Raw genomic sequence first — 19,390 nt, 5'->3', positions numbered from 1 at the left:
AAGCAAAAATGTTGATTGTTCTAGTTGTATGACATATAGTTATTGCAATGAATGGGTTAAGTGAGTTTTTTTTTTATATAGTTTTAGAGAAAAAAATTTTTACACAATAAAAAACTAATCTAAATCAAGCAGAAAAACATAGACTTTCTCTATAAATCATATACTTCTAGCCTTTAGTACCCTGATTAACCATTTTGGCAAAACCGGTTATGTTAGCTGGAGAAGACTAAAAGAAACCAGGGCACCGATGAATGCATGCGTCTTATCCTGGCATCTGATCGATAGCCAATTAAAACCCACTCCCTTGTCATGTGTGGATAGAGTGAGTGACAGCTTGATACCTGTCAAAGTGGTGGACATGTTTAATATTTATTGATGCTATCATCTCACCTCATCTTATGGCTGGCAATAAAGCCAAAGCTCCTACAACCTTAGCATTGCAAACGAAACACCCAAGTAGCCTTATTTTAAAAGGTCCATCCTTCCATCTTCTTCTAATTATCTACTTCATCTTCATCATAGGGGAGCTAAAGCAGATATCACAGGCCAAGATTCTTGCCATGTTCCAGACACCTCAGAACTCAGATGTCAGGACTCGTGAGCGACATTATTCCTGAGTTAGCGGATTCTTAGCATAGTCGAGCTATTAGAGCTAAAAAAACATATTCAGAGATAGAGACTAGTCACTGCTCTGCGTGTGACTTAATGAGTTGAAAATACAAAACAGCGGCAGCACAGATTAAAAGTTTACAGTTTTACTACTGTTTACGTTCAGTGTCGCCATCTTGGATTGATAACTCGGGGGTACGTTGTTCTGCTTCAACTTTCCGAGTGGGAGTTGAGGGGGTGTTACACAAAAAAATTCAGACTTATTCGGGGAACGCAGGGCTCCCATCAGACAGCCGTCCACGCTCACATTCACACTTACAGCCAATTTAGAATCACCAGTTGACCTGGTGTGTGTGTTTGGACTGTGGGAGGAAGTTGTTATGCCCAGAGGAAGAAAATGCAAACTCCACACAGAAAGCTGGAGGACGTCGAGGACTTCAGAATAGTTTGATAGGTTTTGTGTGTGCTTTTGCTTAATTTAATCAATCTCTATGGCAACTTCAAAAATCGATCATAATTATAAAATTAGTAATGCACTTTTATGCAGCTGTACATTTTTAGTTACAGTCACTCACACTTTAGGGTGAGAGCTTTAAAACAAAATAGGAGATGGATGTCATGTAAATTACACTCTTTCAACTCAGTGCCTAAATATCCTAGAATAATGCAGGTGCAGAATAATAGGTGAGAGAGCATGAATAGAATCCTAGCTGAGATATTAGGCCGGAGGACATTTACAATATGTATGGCAAAATGCATGTAAAATTAGGTAATTTAAAAAAAAAAAAAGAGAGAACACTTTAACTTTTATCCATTAGTATAATGAGATTCACTTTATTCCACTGCTGAGTTTTGCTTTACTGGGATGAGCCCTGCTACCACATAAGTATCTCTCCCTTGGGGCAGATAAATAGTGTTACTCTAAAACCAACTCTCACACAAAGATAAAGACAAATATAGTTTCAGCTTCATTTGAAAGTTATTACTTACAAAGGTGTTAATTTAAACACTATCTGGTGAATAATAAACAGCAAGACTGACAAAATGTCTTTATGCATAAGTAACTTCCAGACATAAAAGCACTGATCTGTTCAACACATACACTGCTGTGTTTGAGACCTTTTTTCTTAGCTTCCCCATCTCTTCCCCTTTTATCCTACTTTTTGTTACTGTGTCACCAAGTGTCATCAGCCCTATGAAATGACCCTCATCTTTAATTTCCTGCTTCTTTCTTTCTTCTTGAACTCCTCTCCATCGCCTGTTCTTGATAACTTGTAACTCACTCACCAGACACCAAAACACACACACGCACACACACACACGCAGACATTCAATCAGAAGACACAGAAACGCATGCTGGTGTGGCTGGTGAAGGGTAAACAATCCTTGCACTGACCAGTCAAGCCTGGGCTTCCTGGAGAATGTTTGGGCAATGCCCTGGAACTCTGGCTCTATCAAACTCTGTCAGGCACCAATGGATTCTGTGTGTATGTGTGTAAATGATAGGATAGAGCATCAAGGTGAGGTTTCAAAGTGAAGAAAATACAAAATACCCCCTCTTATCTCATCACGCCCCCTCCACTTTTCATCTGTTTTTATTACCACTTTATGTTAATAAGAGTTCATAATAATTTGTATGTCACTGTAAGTGACTATGACTGATGATGAACCTGTGCTTAAATAACATCTTTATAATGGTGAGACTGAGCTGCAAGAGTTACTCAGTTCATCAGTAAATGTATTACCATAAAAGCAATCAGCAACTATTTGGAGATTTGATTGAGCCTTAAAGCAATTTTCTTGCATACGTAAATTGCAAGATAATGGGAAGCAATTCTTGGGCTTCTGGTACAAAAATGCTAAAATATTCGTTGTTTTAATAGTAACTTTTACTGAACTTAATCAGTAGACTGCTATAGGTTGTCCAACACAAGAGATCTGAAGACTAAGAGAATAATCGATGCAGAAAGTTAAATACACCACACATAGTAATTCATATCAACTCACAGAAAATAAAATCACTGGTCCTGTCGCCCTCCCCTCACCTCAAACCTTTGCTGCACCAAGTTCTGCTGGAGGTTTCTCTCTGTTAAAAGGGAGTTTTCCCTTCCCACTGTCGCCAAATGCTTGCTCATAAGGGGTTGTCAAATAGTTGGCTTTCTCTCTGTATTATTGTAGCGTCTTTACCTTACTTGGCCTGATATGACGCTTTATAAATAAAATGGAATAATTTCTAAGAGCTGCAGGAACAGAAGGGGTTAAGAGGAGGGAGAGACAAACCCCATGTCCATTAAAGAGGCACAACTAACATACTCTATATTAAAAGTGAAAAATGAAGTAGGTTTGAGGACCGTGCATAGCATCAAGGGCACATCCATAAATGTGAATATGTGCCATAAATGCATTTCGCTGCCAGTGTCCATCCATGCCTTTATGTGTGTGCAGTGGAACTCATTTGCATGTGTCTGTGTGAACAGGCAGATCGACGTAACTGAGACCCTCCAGCCATAGCTGTAAGCTGGCTGTCTTTGCGAACACGAACATGGTAATTGAGGCATCACACCGTTCTCCCTTTGTCTCTATGCAAAACATGAAGAGCTAGTTAATGGTCCAGCAGCGATGAACAATGGAGACCACTTGCAATGAATGCAGTGATGGAAATAAAAGAGTAAGATAACCATTATTATTCACTGCGAGGCTGTGCACAAGGGCATGATGCTGCCTTCCTCAAAGCAAGAATTTATTTAAATACTTGTGTTGTGTGTGTGTCAGAGCATCTGTCTACTGAGAATAAGCACCTTGTTGAATTTTATGCTTTTTCTACTACAGTGCTGTTGTCTTCACTTGACTGTGTCTGTTTGTACATCCATTCCTATATTTTGTTTAAAGATGTTTGACTGATATTCACCAATGTGTATGACGCTGCTGTGAATGAACAGGACCCAGTTTTTCGCCCAGCTGAATCCATCATTGCCCCGTTTGTCTGGATCTTGAATTGGTCGTGGTGTCTATAACACAGCCCCTCTTTATACACACATACAGAGAGTGTAGCTGTGGAAAAAGCCCACTTTACTTTGTATGGCTGAGAGTGCAGCTCCAGTGAAGATCAGTGTATCCATGTGTGTGTGTGTGTGTGTGTACGGAGAAAGAAAAGAGGATGAACAAAAGCTATACAGACAAATCTTTGCACAATGTGTTGGAAAATCTCCCTGGACAGACTGAACAGTTGAATTGCAGCCAAATGGAAGAAGAAAAAAACATATGCGTGTATGTGTACTGTGTGGGAATAGATATTTGCCCTCTACTCATGTGCTGCATATATGATTGAGAGTACAGTAAGAGTTGCGAGTCTGTGTGTTACCGTGTAGGCGTATTTGAGGTGAGGTGGTAGAATTCAGAGTTGGGCATGAGTCAAAGAGCAAAATGTTTGGAACAAGCAGGAATCCACTCGCTCCCTTTGTCTGCTCAGCTGAATAAAACATGTAACTACACAACAAGATATTCAGCTTCCATATCATAAAATCATTTAATGTTTAACAGTCAAGACACTCAAGTCTGGCAAGTTATGTTAATATGTATTCGTCAGTTAATATGATTGCCTACATTGTCTTTAGTATTATATTGCAATGCACGAGCCTGTGGCACCAATGTAGTCATTGCAGGGAAATGTGCAAATGAGGACTAAAAGTCCAATTAATTACTTAAACACCTAAGCTCACAATGCCCCCACTTTACATCCCATCATAACAATTATCTTATCTAAATTGTTGCATTTCATTTGTGTCACTTAAAAATGACCCAAACTGAACCTAATTGCACCAGACTGCCACTTTAAGCCCAGCTGAACTAAAAGAAAACAGAATATAATAAATAAATAAGTAACAATAATAACTATAATAATTTGAAACAAAAATTGAATGTAATTAAACTGAGCAATATGCAGAAAAAGATTTCCCTGAAGCGTGAAGAGTAATTTTCATTAGCTGTGAGTCATTTTGGTTTAAGGTTAAACGTTAGTTCAGTTGAACAGTTTTTTATCCTTACTGAAAAAGGTAGAGTAATAAAGCTGAACTTTCAACTCTCATTATAAAACAACGTTAAAAAAAGACCCTTTGATTCAGGGTAAACCCAAGAGGTAGAGCGAAATCACTTTGCAAACCATGTGTCTGCCGTTATACAAGCGACACTACCTAAACCTTTCATCTCAGCTGTTTTAAACAGCTCCATTTCTCTATGTGGAAACTAATTAGACAGCAGAGAACTATGAACTTCGAGCCAAAAAAATGATCAAAGAAGGTTTTGACCCTGCCAACATTTTCCCCCGGGTGCAGACAGCGCCATTATCAAGCTGATGTCTTTATGTTGCATATTAAACGATGGTGAGCGTGGCTGCACAACGCAGAATCACTGTTAATGTATGGTCCTTTTACAGGATCCTCTTTTACAGACAGATTACTATAATCTGGATTAAGATGGAGCAGCATGTGATGGTTAACTTAATATGCAGCTGAGTCTATGATGCGTACGAAGTGTGTCAAAAGATACTAAAATCTGGGAAGGCCTTCACGAACCATAGGGAGTGGCTAGTGACTTAATTACTGTGTGCATGTTTACATCAGTATATTCATATCTACCTCCTCCAGATGAGCAGTCCAGCTCCCATGGAGAGCAGCATAATGAGGGCAGCCACAGACACGACAACAATGATCACCACTGGATTCTGTTCACTGGACGCCAGTGCCACTGCAAATAACAAAACATAGTTATTACACATATAAACAAACACACACACACACCTTAACCGAACAACACAAGTAGCAGTTATGAGCCTAGGAAAGAATCACAGGGACATTTGTGCACATCATCTTGCTGACATTCAGCTGAAGAAGAACACGAGCTGAGGACAAATTATGAAGAAAAAAATTTTGCTTTAGTAAACAAGAAGCACTGACATCAACAGAACAGCCTCATCTTTACAGTCACTGAGTAGTTGTTCTAGATGCTGTTTTATACTCTAGTGCATCAGCTGACATACAATTATGCACATTTTCATATTTTAAACATTTCTCATCCATGTTAGTTTCAAATGTTTAGAGCTCATTGTTGAACTTGTCTGTGTTGCAGTGGGCGCCTGCTACATCCTGTTTTCTTACACTACCTACCAGTGTTGGTCAAGTTACTTGAAAAAAGTAATCAGTAACTAATTACTGATTACTTCCCCAAAAAGTAATCCCGTTACTTTACTGATTACTTATTTTCAAAAGTAATTAATCACTTAGTTACTTTTTAAAAACACGATTTAAAAACCTGAATAGGTGATAAAGCGATAGAGCTTTCAGCCCAATTCTACTTTTTCTACATAATCCATCATACAAAATGTAATTAAATGGAAAAGTCTCTTTTTAAAACTTGTTTTATTAGTTTTAATCTTTTAACTTGCATCAAGCAAAAATTTAATTATATGCAACATTCACTGACTGGAAGAAATTTGTTTAATATTTAAACCTATTTTCTGCACATTCCAGCACATAAAATAAAATATTTTTTTGTGTTCACACTCAGTCTTTCAAATAGATGCAAGTAAAACACAGCAGAAAATAAATAAAGTCAAAGACTAGCGGTCCTTTTGCTCTATTTTCACCTGTAAAGCAGGAGTAGGTTTGGCGGAGGTTTACCCTGGTGCAGGTGTGCTGCAGCAGTCAGTGGAAGAATCAGTTTCACAAATTCACAGTTTCTCTGTGAATTTCCCATTATGTCGTAGCGCACTCGGTTTTTGCTTGGAAGTTTAGGGGTTTTTTTCGCTGTAAAAATAAGTTTTCTTCCCACGCACAACGGACACTAATGTTTTTGTCACTTTTTATGGAATCAAACTTAAAGTAAGGTCAGTACTTCCACGCTTAAAACGCTGCATGCTCATACTCTCTCCCGCACTCGATATATTGTCCATTGTTGCTCTGCACATAGCTGTTTTCACGAACGTCGCACTTGCTTACGTCACTGTCATGAGACATTCTCGCAAAAAAATCACGGTTTTAGTAACGCAGTAACGCAGCGTTCTTACGAGAAAGTAACGGTAATCTAATTACCGTTTTTGCAATAGTAATCCCTTACTTTACTCGTTACTTGAAAAAAGTAATCGGATTACAGTAACGCGCCCATCTCTGCTACCTACACCCGGTTCCTCTGCTGCACATGTTACTTATCCAAACTGCATTTTAAACAAAAGTTTAAACTACACCTTAAAGCACAGTTAGTGTCAAACATCCAGCCACAAACAATGCAGTAATTTTCAAGATAAACCTTTCTGATTTTATTGCAGGTTTAAGGTTGACAGGACGACATGTTGAGATGTGTTTTCCTACAGTTCCTTTGTTTTCATTGTTACTTTACCTTCGTGCATGTAATGCATGATTTGGTCAGTTCTCAACTGAGTGGGAAGCACAATTCCAAGCTGTTTAGGCTTAAATGTCAGTGTTGATTAATATTCACCGTCTCCCACACAAAGTTAATTGACAGATAAATGTAATAAGCTGTATGATTTGTTAGTTGGTGATGCAGTATGTGGGGCGATCAAAACATTTTATGAACCCACGAATAACAAAAACAAACATTTTTCTTGAATTGGACAGCCAGCCAAAACCTTTAAGAAGTGTGTTCGTGCACGTCAGCACCGCTTTTAGCCACTCACACATTTGAATCTACTGTGTCTACTGTGTCAAAACTCTTTTAAGAGGAGAAACTTGTATGAGGCTAAGACAGAGGCTGTTTTAACGCTGGGAGAGGGTGCATGATGGCATGTGCACAGTTCACATCACTCGTGTCAATTTTTCTGCCTTAAGCCTCAGTTATATTTTCCACGTGCATGAGTCCACTCGGGTCTGCTCGGTCTGAGTGACAAAATGTCGTCATAACACGGGAAGCGCGAAGGTCGGTGCAGATGTCTGTGCGCTTGGCTGTTTTTTTGTGACCGCGCAGACTTGTCAGCAGAGAACTGATATTATGGCTGCCTGGCCGTCGAGTCTCCAGCTGTCCGTGTCCACAACGGAGTATAATCAAGGCTTTAGACACCTCATGGTGCCGACTGAACCCCTGATCTAATTCGCTGTATTAGAGCTTGGACAATGGCCAGTCATTCTAAAACCGAGATTCATTTTTCAGCTAGATGCAATTTTGAGGTCCATGATAAAGTCACAATTGCAAGTGAGAGAGTGCTGGAGGTAGGGCCTAAATTTGTATCAAGGAATCACAAAACGTTTCGATCACACATTGTAAAAGTTTCTGCAAAAGTAATGCACCTCTCTGGTGCGAAGCAACATCGCTATAATACTATAAATTCTCAACATTCCTTTTCCTGGATAAATACAATGGTTGAAAAAAATATATCTGTGAAAAGTACAAGGCAAGAAACAAGAAGGATACCAGCCAAACCCTGAGGTGGCATAAGGGACACTATATCAACAGGCACAAAGAAGAAACATTTCACAGCTTACTGCTAATATCTTGAATCTTCACACATAATCTTAGACACAGTCACATCCCATATCTGTCTCACTAGCAGCACGCCTCATTGTGTGGGCTGGCCAGGTGCCTGCACCGAACGCCTACCCAATCTGCCTGGGCTAAGAGAAGGGAGTGGGGAGAAAGGAGAGAAATCAAGGAGGCGAAGGGGGAGGAGGAGTAAAACTGCTACTCACACTCGCCAAGTGTCTGCAGCTCCAGGGGAGTGCTGTACGCCCCGTAATCAATGGGCGGCGGGGACGAGGATGAGGATGAAGAGGAGGATGATGTAGAAGAGGAAGAGGACGTAGAGGAGGAAGATGAGAGCGGGGAAGAAGACAAGGCTGAGGAAGGAGCTGGTGTCGAGAAGGGGCGGATGAGGAAGACATATGTGGTGCCGGGCTTAAGGTTGTTGACACTGATCCGTGTGGCGGCAGTCTTCACGGTAGAATAACTCTGATCCTTTTGTTCCTGCAGAGATCGAAAGAGAAGTGAGAAAGAGGGAGGAAAAACAACAACAAAAGAGAGAAACAGGAGAGGAAGAGGTGGAGGAGTTAGACGTGTAGGAGGAATTCATTTGTGAGAGGGCTCGTTCATTTCCGAGGCACAGTTTGTAATTCTGGGAGATGTGCAAGACAACTTGGTAACAAAATCAGAGGCTTGGGTAATGTTTCATTTATTGAGACAGTGTTTTAAAGAGTCAGACAGTTTGGCACGCCAAGTTAGGAGTTTTTAACTTGCTTTTAATAAGGGAGCATTACTCATTGCTTTGGGAATAAATTATAAAAATCCCAGAAGACAGTAACAGTGCGACTCCATTTATGTGTAAAGTTTTTAGAAAAGCAAATATGGTGCTCATCTGTTGATGAGAATGAGTGACACCTTTTACAATGCAGAAAAATGGGCTGAGTGAGTAACACATTCAAATAATTGCAACACTTGCTTTGTAATATACTTGTTTTTGCATGTTATTTGCAAAACATCTCCATTTAAAACAGCAAGTATAAGAAGTCTGCCAGGATTGACACGGATTCTGGTTCCCAAACAATGAATTTTAAAGTTTTTTAGCGACTCCCTGACTTTGTGCAGCATTTGCATGAAGTTGATCTGATGGTTTTCATGAAAAATTGAATTTTTCCCAAAAGCGTGTGTGAGTAGGTCATCGTAGTCTAAGGAGCTTGGATTTCTTTAAGTTGCTTGAAGACGTTTCACCTCTCATCCGAGAAGCTTCTTCAGTTCAGTTCCATAGGAGGTCCATTGTGCCTCTTTGGGGGACACTCCTATGGGGCTTAAATCTGGGCCTCTCCATGATTTGACCTTAGAACTGAAGAAGCTTCTTGGATGAGAGGTGAAACGTCTTCAAGCAACTTAAAGAAGTCCAGATGCTTTTCTTTCCAAGCTCCTTAGACTTCCCAAAAGCTTCTTATTAAGCTTAATCTTGGTCAGCAGGTCAGATTTTTATATGGAGCTTATTAAAAAAAAATAGCAATAAAACATATCACATCGTCATCAGCTTTAGCCTAGCTCAGTAGCAAATGTTAGAATGCTACAAAGCCTATCTGAGCGTGATGGGGGAAAAAAAAAATCCCCCAAAGCATCCGTATGTTATGGTATTATTGTGGCATTATGATGTGAATAAAGCAGCCACCGTGCCCACATAGAGAGCTGCTACATCTCTATGTTTTGTTCATTTGTGAACACAGAGGAGGAAATAAAGACAGCGGAAAAGTCAGATGAATGACACACACACACACACACACACTGGAATAAAAAGAGATTAACTGAGAAACAGAACGGTTGCTGCTGCATAATGAGCGTACCCTGCAGAGTGAGCTAAGCTATGTGACAAGAGCTGACAGGAGAGAACTGAAGAGGAAAATTTTGGGAGTCTATGTAGATCTGAAGCGCGAAACAACAACAGCCCTCTGAGCTGACACTTTCCAAAGTCAAGTAATGAATACGCCGAATTAATCATCATTAGTCATTAACAGTGTTAATCGTTCTTATTGTCAATAATGTTTTTTAATTATTATTCATATTAGGAGTTTAAACAGTTCAATTTTTAAAATGTTTAACAAATCATTAAATTAAACAAGTGATTTTAAAACATCAGTAAACACCATGTGGGCTCAGACGATGATTGCACACTGTGGTAAAAGAGACAAAGAAAGAAAGAGGCAACATGCTGACTAAACAAAGCCTTTTCTTTCTTAAACTTTAATCGGGTTTCTGCATTACCTTTTCATTTCATGGCTGTTCAACAATTTTCCTGTCTTACTCTCAGTTATACTCCTTCTATCACTTATATTCTCTTTACTCATCTGTTTCCCACATTCTGCTTTTTTCCCCCTTTTCTATCACTGTCTTACAAGCATATTTCCAACAAGTCATTTCCCCATCTTCCTCTGTCTCAAATACCCTCTTCACCCCTCTCTTTTCTATCTGTTCTATCTGCTCTTTTCATCCCTTCAAAGTACACCACAATATTCCTCTTGTTACCTCTTCTTTACCCCGCATCTTTCCCCACCCACCTCTCTTCTAGATTTGTTCCCGTCTCTCTTTTTTCATATAAAGATCTGGGAGTAGAGCAGCAAGGAGCCTAGCTTTAATAAATATGATGAAGCATAGGGAAGAGAAGAAAATGTGAAAACTGGTGAGAGCTTGCCACAGCCAAACACAAAGACCTGGCATTGCCAGAAAACACAGTGTGTGAAAATAGACAAGTGTGAGTGTGACAGCTGTCATTTTATGTCCACGACAGATTTACTGTAAAGACTAGTCGCAATCTGCTATGCTATGCAAATGAGCGTGACACGGCAGATGAAATTACAGCGGGTGTTCATGAAAGAAAAAAAAATTAATAAAGATATTCATTTATACATTAACTGGGCTATGAATGACTCTGAAAAAATATTCTGGAAACAATAAATGGTTGCATTTGAACATATGGCCTTCTGTGATTCTGCAGGGAGTGCTCCCAAGTGTTAAAATGTAACAATCTCGGCTTTTGTGAGAATCATTTTGACCTCTCAGAGTAGCTCTTTAATGTCCTTTAAAAATTTGGTTAATAAATAAATTTAATCAAGACGCTGGTACTATTATAGTACATGTGAAAAACAAAATTAGTAACTAAAATACAAATAAAATCTAGATTAAAAAAAGCATAAGTGAAATGATTTCAGAACTTGGAAAAATCCTAAAACAAAATAAAAATATAGAGTTTTGATATTTGTAGGTTTGGTGTAAATTTTATTACAACTTGCCTGATGAGGCATTGATGGAGGTGTTTATTATTGTAATACCTGTACTGATTTTTCATATATACCTCCAGCTCAAACAGCTGAAACAAGAAAATCTCTGAAAACTGAAACTAAACTAGTTAAAAAAATAAAAAGTCAAACATGAAATAATAACAAAAACTAATAAAAAAATAGAAGACGTGAACATGAAACATAAGCCTGTCAGAGCCGTGTGGTACACGTCTATTATAGTGGCACGGCCTCCCTGTTTATCTGCACTCTGTTCTGTACAGCAGGTTCTGTACTGCTTGTTCTTCCTATTAATATTGATAAACCTGTTATAGAAGTAAATTTGATCTTTAATATCAGCCACGAACATATCTCACTTCATTCTAATGGCAAAGAAAGAACCTCCAGAGTGCTGAACTTTTCCTCCAGTGAGTTGCTGAATGCTATTTATATCAAGCAAACACGAGAGAAATTAAAGTTTACTGCAGCTTTACTGCAGTGAGGAGTGGGTGTAGAAAATTTGGTTGGGCATCAGAAAGTCACCAGTAAACAACGGACTTCTGAGGGACTCCATATGATGCATGTCATTCATTTTGTGAGTTCTTTCCACTATAGTTGGTACCTTTAAGTCGTTCCTCTCTCTCTTTGCACCGATCTGTGCATATCTAATAGTAATCTTATCTGTCTTAGGTTCTCGAGCTGCATGTTCCTGATCTGCAGTTACTGTCCCAACAAACCTGCAGGGCATTTATTATTATATTGCTTGCTGTGTCTCTGTGCACGTCTTTCATGTTTGCTTTTCCCTCGTCCCACGTGGTGAAAGTAGACGGCCAACCTCCCAGAGTATGATTCTGCTGGAGTTTTTCCACTTTCTTCAGTAAAACTTGTGTTTTTTTTCCCCCCTCCTCTACAAATAAGACTGAATTCAACTGATATTTATGATGAAGTAACAGCACATATACCTTTTCATAGTATTTGACTTCATATCCAGTCCGGCTGCTGTTGGGATAAGAGGGCTCTCTCCACACCAAGGTTATGCTCTTCTGTTCGATCTTCTCTGCTCGCAGTTCGCTGATAAGAGATGGCGCTACAGGGGGAAAGGAGGCGAGAAAAAAGAGGAGAAAGCCGAGTTTAGGTATGGTGAAAATACAGCGGCTACAACTATGATGTCTACCTTGACTCAATGAGCAAAGGTTAAAGGAGTACCATCAACTCTCTTAGAGAGAAGAAGCAGACACTTATATATAGTACACCTGACTGGATTTCCAGATCAAAAGGAAGCGAGGGAAAATGTCTGCATGAGAGGGCTCATAGGAAATTCAGGTATAAAGTATGAGAGGTAAGAGATTAAATACTGAAGCTAAAATGTGTCAAAGCAGGTAGCTGCCCATGAGTAGACAAAGGTTGTCTCCCTCTTTCCATTTGTGTGTGTGTGTGTGAATGAACAGCTCCCAGATCCTTTACATCAGGATTGACAATATATCAATACCAATATGGGTGAGTGACAAGTCTTTATTGACACAAGGCGAACGGACAGAGGCACTCTTAATCTTAACTTTCTATTTCTTCTCCAGGTCTCTTAATTAAACTGACCTCACTTCAGTGTTTTCAGACTCAATCCAGAAAACTGCACTGGAATTTAGCCTGACACATAATTCGGCTCTTATTGATCACGCCAGTGCAATACACGAGGAATGATTCTGTTCAAAGCTCATCCAAATTTAGATGCAGTGCATAATGACAGTTGCTCACAAAGCAAACACTCTCATTACTGATGAAAAACTAGTTCTTTGATTCTGTGTCAACAAATGACAGGCTGCGCATAGTATGATAATCAGCAAACACCACCCACTCTTGCTTAAGTGCTAATTATACGGCTAATTATACCATGTGTAATGAAGTTGCAAAAAGGGTTGCCAGTCAAAAATACTAAGAAAAATAATGTGGTGTATTTAGCTTAAAAGGCCTTTATGTTAGGAAGGAGTGGTGCCATTAAGGCTGGGCGACAGGGTGAAGTGGCAGAGAGGTTTACGAGGGGGATTTCTAGATTTCATTTACTTAAATGCACATCAATATCTTCAATAGCATTCAAAAATATCCAATTAAGTTCCATATTTTCTGCGGTTTATTTTACTTCCCTTTTTTAGTGCTTGCTCTTTTTTTTTTTAACCTTAATTCATTCCGACAATAGTTACCCCATCAGTTCTTTCCAGGTCCATTTCTTCCTCATCTCATCCTTGACCTTTAGCCATCAGTTTGTCTCATTGCTCCTCGAAAAAGGCTACGCTAATGAATATGTTCTGTCTGTCACTCACACGTGAACACATGAAATACTGCACACATACACACATATACGCATGCACGACCTCCTCTCAAACAGCAGGATAATAGTCATTTTAGGCAGCAGATCAAAGGCAATCTGTCAGCATTGCTCTCTCTCAGTGTCCACCTCCATCTGTCATTTTTTTATGTCGCTGCAAACACAGGTATAATGCATTTTTCGTGATAACTATGTGACTTTTTGTTTCATGTTGGAAGTAAGGATGTATATCCATATGTGTGTCTAGGCTGATGTCAAGTTTGCCAATGGCCACTGCAATCACAGATGCGTTTTATTTTTGCCCAATCAAGCTGAAAGAGGAAAATCCAGGCCATATGGAGACTATTAGTGTGAAAAAAGGATTAAAAAATTGATTTTTTTTCTTTTTAATACAAAAGAATCATTTACTTGGATTCAGTGATATTAACACTAGTTATCACCAACACACCAAATAAATCCAGACATTCCTCAACAGCTGTCTCAGAAGGATTCTCCACATTTGCTGGGCAGACACAATCAGTAACATCAAACTATGAGAAAGAACTTGTCAACTCCCAGTAGAGGAAGAAATGAGGAAGAGAAGATGGTACTGGGTAGGGCGCGCTTTACGCACATCGCCAACCAACATCACCGGGCAAGCTCTCAGGTGGAACCCCCAAGAGAGGCCACCCAAGAAACTCCTGGAGAGGACACCTCGAGGCAGAACCAAAAATGATGGGCTACACCTGGACCCATCTAAGAACGGCCCAGGACAGAAATCTCTGGAGATCTACCTTTGGCCGCCCATACCCTGGGAGGTGTGACAGGCAGTAGCAGTAATAGTAGTATCACCAAGACATTAATACTCACCGAACACTGTATTAGTTAAACCTTGCTAGAACCTGATAGGAGGATCTTTTGCTTTGAGTACTGCCTTAATTCTTCAAACCATAGTTTGGATTAAACAAAATGCTGAAAACACTCTTCAGAAATTTTGGTCTCTGGTGACATGACAGCATCACATAGATTTGATGCAAATTTGTCAGCCGACTCTCCTTTTCCAACACATCCCAGAAAGCTCTACTGGAAATATGATGACTGTGGAGGCTATTTAAGTATCGGGAACTCATTGTCATTTTCGGGAAACTAGCTGGAAATGATTTGATTTTTGTGACATGGTGTTTTCTCCTGGCCTAGCCTCAGCTTCTTCTTGTTCTTCTCTCTTCTGCTGCTTTAAGGTTTGATGTGTCAGACATGGATTTAAAGATACTCTTCTGTATATCCTGGATGTAATGTAAAGAACCCTGGTCATTCTCCTCCGACCTCTGATATCAACAAGGTATTTTCACCCAGATAATGTGTGCTTATTGGATATTTTCTCTTTTTCGGGCTACTCTCCATAAACTCCAGAGAAGGTTGATCACCTTCATTCTGATGCTCAACTTCAGCAGGTCACCTTGACCATGTCTTCAGTTGCTGCCATATGTGTAATCAGTTTATTCTAATAAGTATTAAGAGTGAGCAGAAGTTTTAAAAATAGATATACATATTAAGAGCAGTTAGAGATCTTTTGAAAATATCATCATTACTTTAAGTCCTCAAGGTATTCTGAAGGATATTCCTGCATAATGTGAACACGGCACATTGTACAGATGCATACACAGTAGGGGGAGAGCAGTCGGGGAAACCATAGGCGCTCTAAAAGTTGTTATGATGTTAATGAACACGACACACGAATGTAAACAGACATAAGCAAAGAAATTATTTGCGGTGATTAATGAATATGCATGGGCATTAATTAAGTGGGAAATAGAATAAAGGATGTAGATGGTATAGTTAGGAGAAAATAAAGGGATTACCTCCACGATAAATGAAAGGACTAGACAAACAGAAATGGAAATAGCAAAGGTATTGGGAGGAAAGAAGAAAGCGAAAACTGTTAGCAACACTTGAAAAGGTATTTAGGTCCAAATTAAATTTTTACCATTAAAAAAAAGCATTAAGCTTAATGTGTTTAAATTACAGAAAATAATTACCTTCTATGTTTATGTGTTTAAAAACTGCTGACCTAATGAACACTATTACTTCATTTTTGATACAGATGGCTCACACATATTTTCTCTATTATTTATTTCTCTGTTAAAAACATGCACCCTAAATAGATGGAAAATTTATAGGAATCTAAAATACGTAATCCTAATCTTATTAGAGCTCAACTATTTTGAGTGAATGCTTGAACAGACAGTCCCTACTTTCTCAAAGCTTCTGACACTCAAATACAAGAAGAAAGGTAGCTTAACATACTAAAGCAAGAACACAGTGTCAGCCTGCTCTGGAGGCTATTGTTTGCTATTCTTTCCTTCCTTCTATGCTGAATTATGCATAAGACTATTCCCTTCCTCCAAACCGTGGATCACATCACAGCTCAATCTGACACACAATAAACAAGTGTGCACTACAATGCAAAAGTAATACAAAGGTTAAAGTGGTGCTTCCACCTCAGCAAAGAAGCGCTGTAACTTGTTCGCCAGACAAACTAGCATCAAATTCGCCCGTATTTGAAGTGCTTTAGCACATAGGTGTGCAGACTGTACTATTACTTTTTTTCTGCGCTGCTATTTACCAAATGTTCCTTTGAGAACAGAGTAGGGTTCATCTCTACTTTCAGCAGATTTACACATTTTGAGGTTATATTTTTACAACAACCATAAATACAAAAAAGTTAGGACGCTCTGTAAAATGTCAAACAGAATGTAATGATTTGGAAATGTCACAAACCCATATTATATTCACATTAGAAGACTGAAAACATATCAAAGGTTTAAACCAAGACACTTTTGCTTGTTTTAGTATTTTTGATGGCAGCAAGACGGCTCAAAAAAAGTTGGGATGTGGGCTTCAAAAATTCAGTGGTACTAAACAGAAAGAGCTGGAGTCGAATTTTGCAATTAAATGTGTTAATTGGCAACAGGTCAGTAACAAGCGACAGGCAGAGTTTCTCAGAAGTTAAGATGGGCAGAGATTCACTAATTTGCAACAAACTGTGTCTACAAGTTGTGGAATAATTTCAAAATAATGTACCGCAATGTAGAATTGTCAAGATCTTTGAAATGTAATCATCTACAGTACATAGTATGTATTAAAAACACAGTTCACCCTGCTATCACACAAATGCAGGTTGAATCATGCAAAGAAAAAGACACCACATGTAAATATGATCCAGACACACCACCTTCTACTCTGGACCAAAGCTCATTGACAATATACTGAGGCAAAAGTGCTCTGTGGCGAATTAAATTGAAATTTGTGCATCTTCTGGACTAAAGAATAACATTCAGCTTGGTATTGGCACACAGTTCAAAAGCCTGCATCTTTGATAGTATGGGATTTGTTAGTATCTGTGTCACTGGCTGCTTGGATGTCTGGAAAGGTGCTGACAGTGCTGAAAGGTGTGTACAAGTTTTAGAGCAACATATGCTCCCACAAACTAGTCAAGACTTTCACAAACGTAAAATAATTTTCTTTGAATGACACATTTTCTCAGTTGAAACATCTGACGTGTTTTCTGTTGTAAATAAAATATGGGTTTATCAGATTAGGGGAAAAAAAGAGCCCCAGCTTTTTTGGAAAAGGTGAAAAAAAAAGAAAAATGGTACTGCACTACCGGTGTGCTTGATCTAGATGGCCTGAATAGTTCACTGACTTTTTCTCTCAACTGACCCACTGAGAAGAGAAGCAGTGTGTTCCAGGACATCCTGATTTATAAACTAAGCACTGAGTAATAAGAAAAAACTAATTGCTGCTCTTTGCCTTTCAGCATCATGTAGAGGAATGAGTAACACACTTTACTGCTGATTTTAGCACGCCCCCAAAAATATAAAACATGACAAATCCAACATAGCGTCACATCATATTTTCAGAGGGCTTTCATCCCTGCTCCCCTGCGGCTTGCAACCTGGCTCCTGGGCAAAAAGCTGGTTGTGCTGGCTCTCTGTGCATTTATCATTTGCAAGGATTAAACAAAACATGAGCTCTAATTAATTAAAAAGGGGAACAAATTAATCAGAACAAGAGCATAAATTAATCAAAACGTGAAAAACGAATGAATCAAAATGTGTGCGCACATTTATTATGCACAAGATAGCATTTTGTGTACTCAATATAGTAAACTATAGCCTCAGAAGATTTTCTTTTCAGTGTCTACTGACAGGCTTAGAAGATTTAGCCATTTATGAAGGCAAGTAGATGTGAAAATACTGTCCATTCCCCACTTCAACACACACGAGCATATGGGAGGGAATGGTGGGTAGCACTGCATTTGGCTTTGTGTTTTAAAAGAAAGAATTGGTGCAGACTTCTCTTTGAAATGTGTTTTTGACACACATTTACACAACTACACTCACATGAAAACATATACAACTGCATGATGATTTTCAAAAGCAATATAGAAGAGGTGATGGCTATGCAATAGAAGTGCACGCCAGACATTTCCAGTCCCTCATCTTGCAGCAGAAATCGCACATCAGACATGCTCATAGGTGCCCATCACAAAGATGAATGGCTTCTGATAAGGTCCTATATGAATGCCTTGCAGTACATATACCAATCACTAACACAAGTATAGGTCTGTAGACTCTAAAAGGGACACTATGAATTTTATAAAAGTGATGCATGTACTAGTATAGTAGGTATATTTTGTGACGAAATAGTAACCAGGCTACAATTAATACAACTTTGTTATCATATCAAATCAGGTTGTGGCTCTCTGTCAGTCATTTTAAATAAGAAAGACTCCCAGCAGGGAACTTTAAATACTGGAAGTTCTTAGAAAGTTGCTGGATCATCATGAGCTTGTGAATGCCCTGGACATGCAACACATGAAAAGGAGAGCTGATACAGCCACACTACATGCCCCAGTGTGAGCAGCAGTGATCTTCTTGGGGAATCTAGAAAACTCCACCTGTTGATGTTGGTTTGACTATTTGCTCTTCCTGCCACATGCAAGCATGTATGACAGAATTCTACGTATAAATATTATGGACACATATCTGTCATATAGTCCATGGCTTTAGGGTAGAGAATGGAGAGTGTCAGGTTTGGTGGTGTATGAAGCAGTTGGGATGAGAACTAACATCTCCAAATCAGAGGCCATAGTTCTCAGCTAGAAAAGGACAGAGTGTCCACTCAGGGTCAAGAACCAATTGCTGCCCCAAGTGGAAGCAGGAGAGGGGAGCGGGAGACTGACAGACAGATTGGTGCAGCACGTACCATAACAGGGATGCTGTACCAGTCTACTGTGGTGAGGAAAGAGCTGGGCGTGAAAGTGAAGCTGTCAGTTTACAAGGTTGATCTACATTCCTACCCTCACCTGTGGTTATGAGCTGTGAGTAGTGACCAAAGAAATGAGATTGCAGATACAAGTGGCAGAAATTAGATTCCCCTCAAGGGCATCTGGGCTCAGCCTTCAAGGCAGAATGAGAAGCTCAGCCATTTGGGAGGGGCTGAGAGTAGAAGTACTACTACTCCACATCAAAAGAAACCGACTGAGGTGGTTTGGGCATGTGACTAGGATGCGTTCAAGGTGAGGTGTTTTGGGCACATCCTAGGAGGCTGTGTATTTAATTCAAAGGGACTCGGATTGGTTTTAATCTTCTAAATACCACAAATGCTTATTTGAAATAACTGAAAACTAAGTGATAACAGAGTCAAAGAACAGCAAATAAGCTGACAATTAATC

General features: G+C 39.3%; 1 protein-coding gene across 1 annotated transcript in view; it reads right to left on the bottom strand.

The window, feature by feature from the left end:
* Window positions 1-19,390, bottom strand: part of epha10 (EPH receptor A10) — a 164,755-nt gene that overhangs the window by 20,257 nt on the left and 125,108 nt on the right. Inside the window, exons 6-8 of the mRNA XM_085149826.1 lie at window positions 12,317-12,441; window positions 8,304-8,577; window positions 5,244-5,352 (exon numbers count right to left, since the gene is read on the bottom strand). Of these exons, the coding sequence (XP_085005952.1) occupies window positions 5,244-5,352; window positions 8,304-8,577; window positions 12,317-12,441 (508 nt within the window). The remainder of the gene's footprint in view (window positions 1-5,243; window positions 5,353-8,303; window positions 8,578-12,316; window positions 12,442-19,390) is intronic.

Source organism: Neolamprologus multifasciatus, chromosome 22 (assembly GCF_963576455.1).
Source record: "Neolamprologus multifasciatus chromosome 22, fNeoMul1.2, whole genome shotgun sequence".
Classification (NCBI taxonomy): domain Eukaryota; kingdom Metazoa; phylum Chordata; class Actinopteri; order Cichliformes; family Cichlidae; genus Neolamprologus; species Neolamprologus multifasciatus.
This window is presented reverse-complemented; position numbering and strand designations above follow the sequence as displayed.